Source organism: Bison bison, unplaced genomic scaffold, assembly GCF_000754665.1.
Source record: "Bison bison bison isolate TAMUID 2011002044 unplaced genomic scaffold, Bison_UMD1.0 scf7180017864317, whole genome shotgun sequence".
Taxonomy (NCBI): domain Eukaryota; kingdom Metazoa; phylum Chordata; class Mammalia; order Artiodactyla; family Bovidae; genus Bison; species Bison bison.
The window spans coordinates 4,751,881-4,762,504 of record NW_011494889.1 but is presented as its reverse complement, the minus strand read 5'-3'; the positions used below and the strand labels follow the sequence as shown (position 1 = coordinate 4,762,504).

Below are 10,624 nucleotides of genomic sequence, written 5' to 3'. Positions count from 1 at the left end.
ATCCAGTAAAAATATGTAGAAATACTAAAAATACTCTCCCAGAAGTGCTTATCCCAGCTGACCCCACTCCCCAGTTCTGTACCCACTTCCCCATCAAGCCTAGGACGCCTCCACCCCGACTCCTGCCCCTACCCACACCCCATGTAGCCCAGTAGCTGCACAGGCAGCTATAAACTCAGGAGGCAATTCATTGACCCACACTCTTAGGGAAGCAAACTGTTTGCCAAGTTCTCAAGGTCTCAACACTTTTCGCCTGAGCTGCTCTGAGTCCCCAACAGACTATACGCTTCCTGAGGGCGAGGGCTTCTTTCTCTACTCCTTTCATTATCAAAATCATAAACAAAATGTAAAAAAAACTCCCTTAAAAAAGTTTCAAGAAGGTACTCAGCAGTGATACCATGGGAGGCTGGGGGAGGGAGCAGAGGGAAGCTTCCCATTTACCCAGGCTGCTCCTTCTTCCTGGATTCTCTTTATTAAGATAAATAAAATTTCCCTCCTGAGTCTGGGAGTGAGCTAAGAAATCGCGTGGTCCTCTTTAGTTTACATTCACAGGAGTGTGAATGAGAGGCCCAGAGAGAAAAAGACTTGTCTGTGGTCATGCAACGACAGGTGGCACCGCCACACCTGGGATGGAGCACAGAACCTACCTCCTGCAGTGAGAGCAGGCTGCAGGGGCTGCACATGGATTAACTCTCTCAGTTCTCCTGGTAACCTTGCTATCAAACCCATCATACAGATGAGGAGACTGAGGCCGAGAGCAGTTAGGAAGGTGCCTGGGCAGGTCACACAGCCAGGAGGCTGTGGACGAACCAGGGTGTGGACTCAGGCAGCTCCCCCCCCCTGCTCTTTGCTGTGGCTGCCACGGGGCCGCAGGTACAGTGGCCAACACAGGCTACACCCTCCTCCCCCAATCCTGCACCCGCACCCACCCCTGGCCCCCAACTCACAGCTGTCCATTCTTCTCTGTGTAGAAGCGCACGGACTTGATGGTGGCCACCACCACGATCATGCACAGTGTGACAGGCACAAACAACATGATCACGTGCTTTGCCCCGTATTTGAGGGTCAGCTCCTCCTCCAGGCCTGGCGGCCGCCCAGGAACCCCACTGCAGACATAGCGGTCAGGGTCCTCCTCCTCGTGGTCCTCCTCACTCTCCTGGCTTCTCTGTGGGAAACCATGCTGTGAGGACCATGGGATGCCCCCCAGCGGAGCCCTACTGACACAGAGCATGGGTGTGTGAACTGGAAACGAGAAGTTTGAATGTCACTTTTCAGATGTAAGAACCAGTCTATGGGCTACAGCTTAGATGTGGGAGTGGTGGCTTTCCAGGACATGGAGAAGTTTATGAGGACAACTAGAGACTAAGAGTTGGCACTAGCCACCACAGATGCAGGAAGGGAGGCCATGGTAGCCACGGACGAGGACAGTCTGCAGAATGGGTCTGCAGCAGGTCTGCAGATCTGTTCCCTCCCTCAGTGCAGGGACTCAGTTCTGGTCACACGGCCATATTAGTTTGGGAGGAGCTAGGCCAGGTGATGGGAGGAAGGCAGAGACTAAACATTTTTGGTTGAAAAATCACAAACCAAAATGGTCAGCACACATGGAGACTCTCTTTGATTGTATTAACAAATAAGGCACTGGGAATTTGCAGGGAAATAAATTACTTTAAAATTTTTGCCCCCGCCAAAACCAAGCATGCAAACTTTGCAGTTTTGAACCTGAGGCTAACTAGGCATTGAGCATCTGGGAGGATCCAGGTTAGGGAAAGTGGGAGAGTATAAACGAGGAAGCAGCAAAGGAGGATAGGATGCCTGCCAGACACTGACATACACTGATCTTCAAGAATGTGTTTCAGAATTGTGGCAGTTCAGGATCACTGGCTGCCTTGTTAATTACAGTAACAGCCAAGACAAAAGCCAAGTGAAACAGAAATCAAAAGTGACTGCTCTTTGGCATCAGTTTTTTGCAGAGAGAATTCCATCTAGATATTCAACTGAGAAGGAAAGGAAAGCTGTTAATGAACAGGAACTGAAACAACTGAAATGCACAAAAAGTCCAGGAGATTAAAGACAAAACACCTAGCAAGAATTGGCTAAGGAGTAGTGGGGCCATGGCCTTGAGCTGCTGAGATCTCTCTCGGAGCCCAGAGGGAGGACAGGCGAAGAAGTGAGTTCAAGCTACAGCAAAGGGGAATGAGGCTGGCTGGAAGAAAGAAAAATACTAGAATGGGCAAAATAGAGAATGGGTTTTAGGCAAATTCAGATACTGTTTTACCCTGATGAGGAGGGAGGTAGCTTGACTAAGTGACTTTCCCAAGTACACGCTCCACTTCATACTGTTATAATCTCCTGCCTTTTGGGCTGCAGAGGCAAAATCACACAGTGCAGCACACCCTTCCTGCTATGGGCTGCATGTTTGTGACCCCCAAATTCACATGTTGAAACCTAATGCCCAACATGATGGTGTTGGAGATACAGGCTTTGGGAGGTGATTAGGTCATGAGAGTGGAGCCCTCGAGAATGGCATTCGCACCCTTATAAAGGGTGTCCAGGAAAGCTCCCTAACCCTTCTGCCTTGTGAGGACACAGAGGGAACACAGCTGCCTACGACCCAGGAAGTGGGCCCTCATCAGACATCAGACCTGCCAGCGCCTTGACCTTGACCTCCCAACCTCCAGAGCAATGAAAAATACACTTCTGCTGTTTATAAGCCACCCAGTCTATGGTATTTTTGTTATGGCAGCCTGAACGAACTAAAACACATCCCCAGCTCAAAAGTCAAACACAAATCAGCTAATCTCTCGGTTCCCATCTCCAGCCATCTACCAAAAAAGGTTCCCTCCAGCCTCTGTGCTGCCTGCCCCAGCATCCACTCACTCTCAGATTCCTGTGGGAACAGTAACCTGCATAGGAAGGTGAACCGAAGGGGCAAGGCCAGGGTGGATGACGCCGTCTACTAGAGTCGGTCTGTGACAGGCTGTGCATGTGCAGAATCTACGATCAAGCCCTCGCAGACCTAGGATCCACCATGGTGGGCCACCTGCCCCTTTGACCAGTTCTCACCTTCACTTCCCCTCCCTCCCACATCAGGGAAGGCCTGGTTTCCATCCATGAGATATGGGACGCCAGCAGCCCGTCTGGAGACCACGGACTGCTGGCAGGAACCTACCCACTGGGCGGCACTCTCTCCGTCCTCCAGGCCCTGCCGGCCGTCCTGGCAGGAGCGCGGCGTGGGGCTCTCGGCTGACATCAGGGACGTCCGCTCATCACACACTTCTTCCTCGCTGTCAGAGGCCATGAATGTGAGCATGGCCCTGCCTCCGGAAGTGCCTGGAAAAGGAGCACAGGGGTCTTCGTGCCACTCTCCTGAGAGGCAAAGGCAGTGGAGGATGAGAGGTGGCTTTAAAACCTGGACACAGGTCCTGCCCACAGCGACCACCCAGGATGCATTTGTCAAAGGGCTGCTATAGGGCTTCCCGAGTGGCTCGGTGGTAAAGAATCCACCTACCAATGCAGGAGACATGGGTTCGATCCCTGATCCAGGAAGATCCCACGTGCCAAGGAGCAATGAAGCCCGTGTGTCCCAACTACTGAGCCTGTGCTCTAGAGCCCGGAAACCACAACTACCGAAGACGGAGTGCCCTAGACCCACGCTCCAAAACAACAGAAGTCGCTGCAATGAGAAGCCCGTGCACCGCAACGAGAGAGCAGCCCCTGCTCTCTGCAACTAGAGAAAAGCCTGAGCAGCAGTCAAGACCCAACAGAGCCATAAATAAATAAACATTTAAGAAAAAAGGACAGTCCCCAGGAGCCATGACTGAGGCTGCAGCAGTCTCGAGAGGGACTGGCTAGAGAGGATCCAGGCCATGGGGGCGAAACTCCCAACCAGAAACACCAGGGCCACTCTAAACTCTCAGCACAATCATTCGTTCAATCAACAAATATCTGACCACCATCTATCATGTGCCAAGGACATGTCTGTCCTAAAAGAATAAAAACCAGTCCAATGTGGCAAATTCTATAATCCAAGTGTTCACTAAAAGGCATAGAAGGGACTAAATCTCAGAGATCAGGAGTGTTTTCTGGAGAAGATAGCATCATGTGATGGACACAGACTCTCCCAGGTGGGAGGGAAGGGCAGAGGGCGTGAAGAACGTCTCAGCCTGAGCCTGGCAGTGCCAGGGCTGGGGAGGGGGTCACTGCTGTGGACAAGTGAAGGGTCTCCAGCGCCATGCTAAGGACACTGTGACAGATCAGATCTCTGGTTAGAAATCTCAGTCTGGTCACTGACTGAAAAGAGTAGAAAGAAGGAAAGGTGACCTCCTTGGAGACAATGATGGGTCGTGAACAGGGCCTAAGGTAGCAGCAAGATGCATGGGAGTGAGGGGAGACGATCCATACAGACAAGATGTCGGGGACACAACAGGACAGAGTCCAGGACCACGGCCAGGCGGGGAGTAGGACAGAGGAGGTGGGAGAACAAGGTGCTGGGGGAAATCTGCCGAATGTAAATGGTTGAAAGGAGGGAGCTGCCTGGGAGGCGGCTGAGGGCCAGTGTCTGAGCTGGAGGGGAGGGAGATGAGAGTCATAGGTTTAGATGCTGCGGCCACGGGGGCAGTGAGCCGAGACCACGAGAGAGGAGCGTGCATGCATGTGTGTGTGTGTGTGTGTGTGTGTTGGGGAAGTATAGCTGAGGGCAGGACCCACAGGAAAAACCAAAGCTGAAAGGGCCACAGAGGAGGGAGCCTGTCCCCTCGACACTGCTGTGCTGCCCTGAGTGGCGTGTGGACCCAGCAGCACCATGTGGATGCTGGGGCAGCTCGAACTCCTACCAACACCCTGGGCAGGTCAGCTGAGCTGCCAGCAGGGCCAGCTCCCCCATCACCTGCCTCCTGGGACCCTGGGGAAGACTCACGCCAGTAGGAACAGTTGGGTCTGCTCTCGTTTCAAAGTTCATCTCCATGTCAATGGCCCTCAAAATTTATGATCATTTTTATTCTATTTCCACAGTGTCTTTTTTTTTTTTTTTTTACTATATGGACCATTTTTAAAGACTTTATTGAATTTGTTACAATATCGCTTCTGTTTTATGTTTTGGTGTTTTGGGGAGAGGGGGCCACTAGGGACGCAGGATCTTAGTTCCCCGACCAGGGATCAAACCCACATCCCCTGCACTGGAAGGCTAAGTCTTAACCACTGGACCGCCAGGACAGTCCCTATGATTTTCAAGTGGAGAAGGCAGGCAGGTTCCTTCCACCGAGCCAGCCAGTTCTATTCATCTTGGCAGAGGCTCTGAGGCTGCTGCTTTGTTTTGAAGACAGTGTCCCAGGCTGTGGCCTGCATTACTCCCAGCTGGACTTCAGCTCCATCCCCAAGTCCAGGCCCACAGCAGAGCCTGATCCTACTCACTGACTTGGGCCCTTACAGAAGGCTTTCCCATAGCTCTTACAAAGAATTCGAAATGAGCAAGGTAAGCTCCCCTGGGTTCAGCAGAGAAACAAGTATAAGAGAGACAGCAGTAGTGACATCAGTAGGAAGCAGAATAAGGTAACTTCCAGGAGAGGTGACAAGGACGCTGTGCTACTGGAGTTAAGACTAAGCGGGGGGCAATCTATCAACAGTGGGGAGTAGACGTCTCAAGTCTTTAGGAGGAAGACACATGAAACAAGACACAAAGGTTAGGAATATCTTGCCAGGCAGAGGCTGAAGTAGGTGGGGCATGTGGAAGTAGCCTCATAAACAGATGGCGGGATGGGGGCTTTGAAATTCTGCAACATCCAGCAGGCTGAGGTGGCTGAAGCATGGGGACCACGGAGGCAGTGATGGGAGGTGGGACCATTCGAGGGAGGGGCGTGGGGGCCTGGCCAGGGGACGAGGAGCTGAAGCTAGCCAGGGGAGGGGGCAGCCAAGGTTTCTGAATTAAGGAGGGATGTGACCAGAGTGTGCTGTATGGGAACAGAGGGCCGGCTGAGCCCTCCTGCCTCTTCCCCGGAGCCACTTCCCTGGAGCCACCAGGGGCGGTGCCGCCCGGGACCCAGGAGGCAGATCTGCTCCTCAGCACCCAGACCTTGGGAAGTTCTTAGCGTCCTTCATCTAAGGTAACAGTAATGAAAGAAATTACCTAATGGAGACCCAGGCAGAAAAACTCTAAGGAGCTCCTCTGCAATGGTGGGCCCCATTAGATAAATCCTAAACATACACCTGCCCAGGCCCAGGAGATGCCCTCATTGACCCTGTGGCAATGCTGAGTCCATTCTTACTCAAAGAGCGACAGGGAACACAGAGCTGGCTGCACCTCAAGCTAAATTAGGACATTCTATCTTGAACAGTGTAGCAGCTCTTTCAATACTTTGTTTTGTCTGGGCTGTGAATTAATAATTTAGTTACCATCTCTCTCCTTCTGTTCTTCCCACGCCTTTAGAGGCCCTGGGATTTATCTTCGCAGTGACTGGAGGAGCAGATCAGGAGTTCCTGTATCTAAACGGCAGGGCTGCAGCCCCCAGGGCAGAGGCGAGCTCACCCTTCAGAACCACAGCTGCTGGCAGCCAGGCTGCCTCAGTCCCTAGAGCAAAGCATGAGGGGACTGGACAAATAAGAGGCTAGGATGCTTCTTAAAGGAGAAAGGGAGCTACAGGGCAGGTGGGGAGAGAAAAGCAGGGGACCCACGATCAAGTAGGAGTTAAATCCTTTCCAATTTCCATTTCTTCAGCTGGTCACCAAATCCCAGGAAAACACATCTGCCTCCCAAAGTCTGTGGACACACCCAGGGAGAGCACGTTTAAAAACAGACTATATCCCTTCCATGTGAAACTGCACTGCAGAGGGAGAAAGTCAGAAAGCTATAAAACATGCTTTGCTATCCACCACATGTAATGCATGGCCTCCTCACCAGAAAACAAATGCTTCCTGAGCAGATTCCCTCCCTCCCTGGATGCTGCCCACAACTCCCAGAAAAGCAGGGCATCGAGGGGTTGCAGCCAGGAAGAGCTGGTCTTGGCTGTTGGAGCAAGGGCATCCTAATCACAGCCCTCTGGGCCTGGAGGAGGTGGGGACAGCTGGAGGTGCTTCCTGGGGCTCCCAGCATCTGAGGGCATGGCTTAGGACTTTCAGAAAGCTGTAAGATGCTGGAGATGCTGTTTCGCAACGTAGCCCAGGCCACCTGAAGGGTGGCAGAGCAGCTGCTGAGCCCTCACTGTGTACTAAACACAAGTCAGGAATGAGGTACAGTCAGTCCCCTACATACGAACCTTCAACCTGCACACTTCAGAGATTCGAACGTGAGTTCGCATGTCTGGCGTACTTTTCAAGGTACTGTACTGTAAGATTAAAAATTTTCTGTTTGCTTTTTATGTATTATTTGTGTGGAAAGTATAAACCTCTTATAGTATAGTACTATATAGCCGATTGTGTTAGTTGGGTACCTAGGCTAACTTTGTTGGACTTACGAACAAATTGGATTTATGGCCTCTTGGAACAGAACTTGTTCGATGCAGGGCACTTACTGTGCTGCTGTTATTCCTCATTTTACAGATGAGGAAAAAGATTTTAAAAGTGATAAGTTCAAAGTCATCCTTGGACCAAGGTGGTCAAGTTCTGTGCTCTTAAACACGATGTTAGGGTGCTTACTTAAAATGCGGATCCTAAGTTTCATTCTGGCCAAAGGTCCAGGGATCTGCATTTTGAGACAGTCCCTGGGCGATTCTTAGGCTGGTGTTAAACCCTCCCTGGAGCTGGTCCTGGCAAGTAATCAGATGCCCCAGCCTGGGCCCAAACTTGGTACTGAAAGCTCCCAGTAACAGTTCACTTCCTTGTCGCAAGGGCAGGGCCTCACCACCTACCTTAGCACACCTGCTGCTCTGCACAACTTGCTCACTGAATGCCGGTGTGAAAGAATGAGCAGTCCTTTCTCCTGAATACCCTGTGGTTGGGCTGAGATCCACTGGGGAGGAAGAGCAACAGGAGCTTTCTCACACTAGGAGAGCTGCAGGGGGAGAATGCAGTGAGCTGACTGACAAGGTACGCATGCAATGCCCACCTGGAAGGAGGGTGTGAAAAAACTGGATCTTAAGCATCCCTGGTACAAACTGCACCAGCCTTTCTGAAGGCAGTAAACATCAAGAGCTTTAAAAACATTCATACCTTTTGATCCTGAAATGCTAACTTCTCGGAATCTGTCCTAGGAAAATAATAAAAAGATTTATCTGAAAACATGGTTGTTGCAGTCACTTATAATTTTTTTAAGTGAAAATGACTAAGATGTCTGACTTTGTATGATAATATATCTATCCGATATATGACTAATAAAAATCTTACTTCAAAGAATATTTACTAACATGAAAAAAACACCAAGATGCTAAATTTAGTAGACTTAAAACCACAGATATAAGCATCTGAATTTTCTTAGCAAATGTATACATATATATGAAGGACTGGCAAGAAATATTATACAACATTAAAGGTGCTTATCTTTGGATAGTGAGATTGAGGGTGATACATGATATTTTTCTGCATTTTTTAAAACTTCCATAACAAAACATGAATTGTGTCTGCTGTTTTTTGTAAAGCTAAAGGGGAAATAACAAGTATCAACATTTAGACAGATTTTTTTCCATGCTGCCTTCTCCCACATCCCCTCTCACTGGACTCGGGGGACCTTGGGAAGCCACTTTCACATCTTCTCCTAACCCCTCTTATTACCTGGTTCCTGAAGGAGAACAGAGCAGCTGGGATGGATTCCTCTGGCTTCTAAGTTGGAACTGAAGCCTGAAGGTACTCTGCAATCCTTGGAGGGAAAAAATGCAGATAAACAGTCTTGCTAGATGTTTGTCCACATTAGAGCACTAGAGATGCCAAGAACTCCCGCCGGGAGGCTGACTCACAGGCCGGTGGGGGTGGGGCTGGGTGACTCTCCTGCTGATGTCAAATCCTATCAACCCCATAGCAACCAGCTCTCCACTCTCTCCGAGGGAGCAACAGGATAATGCAGAGAAGCCAATGGGAGGAACAGGTGCCCCAGACTACATCCTGGAAACCCTTCCCAGAACAAGGCACTGTGGCTGAAAACTCCTTGGATTAGGATATAAAATCAAACATCCAAAGAAGCCACCGTTCACTCCCATTAATCAGCTGAATGGGATCCAAATGCTGAATGAGCCAAGCCAAGGGAGTCTGACCCAGGGAATTTCCTCAACCTTGCCTGTGTCAGCAGTTCCTGCAATTATTATGGAACCCTGGTGACCCAGTTTCCTCAACCTGATTCTCATTTCAGAAAAATGCAAAGGTTTTGACCTTAAAATTTAAGGCCAATGGACCTAACTAGGAAATAGATTCCTACATAAGTAGAAAATCGATTTTTAAATTCCATCGTAAACGAGAGTGCCTCAAGGAAAAACATGGAAATTTCGGTTCCAAAAGAAAATTGGGAGTCAACAGGTGGGGCCAAAGAGAAAGGCTTGGATCCGAGTACTTGCTTTCTTTGTCTCCACAGGGCTAACAGTACTTTCTTTCTTTCAGTATTGAAAGAACAACATTACAACATTATAGAAGTTTCAGGTGTACAACAAAGTGACTTAAAACTTTTTACAGATTACATTCCACATAAGGTTACTCTAAAGCACTGGCTGTATTCCCTGTGCTCTACATTACACGCTTGTATCATTTATTTTATACATGGTTGTTTGTCCCTCTTAATCCTCTTTCATTTTGCACCTCCCCCTTGGTAACCACGATCTGCTGGTCTATTTTTGCTTTTTTTTTTTGCAATTCTCCTTATGATATTTATTGAAGAAAAATAAAAATACTAATTCAAAAAATATATATATGCACCCCCTATTCATTGCAGCATTATTTTGTTTTTGTTTTTCATTAATTTATTTTTAATTGAAGGATAATCACTTATAGTACTGCGTTGGCTTCTGCCAAACATCAAGATGAATCTGTTTCTGTTTTGTCTTGTTTGTTCATTTTAATTTTCAGTGCTCCCTCAAAGAGGGCAGTAATGGTTTTAAAAAGGTCACTTTCTAGGGTCACATGGGTACTTCACAGAGCTTCCATGACTCCTGGGGTGTTCCCAGCCTTCCCTTATACGGGGTGAGGAAATTCCCTTAGAAATTTCCACAGCTTGCCTGCCTGCTGGCCTATTTCCCCTGGCCCAGGCACCTGACCATGTATGGGCCCTGGCTGGCCGTCATCCATCTGTCCATCCATCCAGCCCATAATGTGATGCACATCACTTGTCCGATGGTTTTCCCCAGAACAGGGAGGGGGCCTCAGCTGGAGCAGGAGCCCACATGCCCCAGGAAGGCCCTGAAGTACCACTCCACTCTCTTGAGTCACAGGCCCCAGGCGACCCTCTGGGGCCTTCTGAACCTTGACCCAAGCTCTAGATTTCCCTCTGTCTGCCCTTTCCTACTCAAAGGTGCTCAGTAAACATTTTCTCTCACTTCCTGAAGGAGCCTGGAAAAGGGGCAGTTTGGAAGTGACAGAGGGATGCTGCGAAGGTAGCCACACTGGCCATGAGCTACCGAGCTACCTTTGAGCAGTCTCCCATAAATCGTGTTTTTGCTTTCAATGAAAAGCAGCAAGACAGCAGTCAAAAGCTGAGCCTTAGAAACGGACAGAGTTT

The 10,624-nt window shown here is 49.4% G+C and overlaps 1 protein-coding gene across 3 annotated transcripts in view; it reads right to left on the bottom strand.

Moving 5' to 3' along the window:
- PSEN2 (presenilin 2) overlaps positions 1 to 9,301 on the bottom strand; it is a 21,825-nt gene extending 12,524 nt beyond the window's left edge. The window contains exons 1-5 of one of the 3 annotated variants that reach the window (XM_010852875.1): positions 8,698 to 9,298; positions 8,140 to 8,176; positions 7,839 to 7,981; positions 3,170 to 3,330; positions 948 to 1,165 (exon numbers count right to left, since the gene is read on the bottom strand). In XM_010852875.1, coding sequence (XP_010851177.1) covers positions 948 to 1,165; positions 3,170 to 3,310 — 359 coding nt within the window. In that variant the 5' untranslated portion in view covers positions 3,311 to 3,330; positions 7,839 to 7,981; positions 8,140 to 8,176; positions 8,698 to 9,298. Of the gene's footprint in view, positions 1 to 947; positions 1,166 to 3,169; positions 3,331 to 7,838; positions 7,982 to 8,139; positions 8,177 to 8,697 lie in introns of all 3 variants that reach the window. The other 2 variants (XM_010852876.1, XM_010852877.1) reach the window with 2 other exon arrangements.
- Positions 9,302 to 10,624: the final 1,323 nt, after the last annotated feature.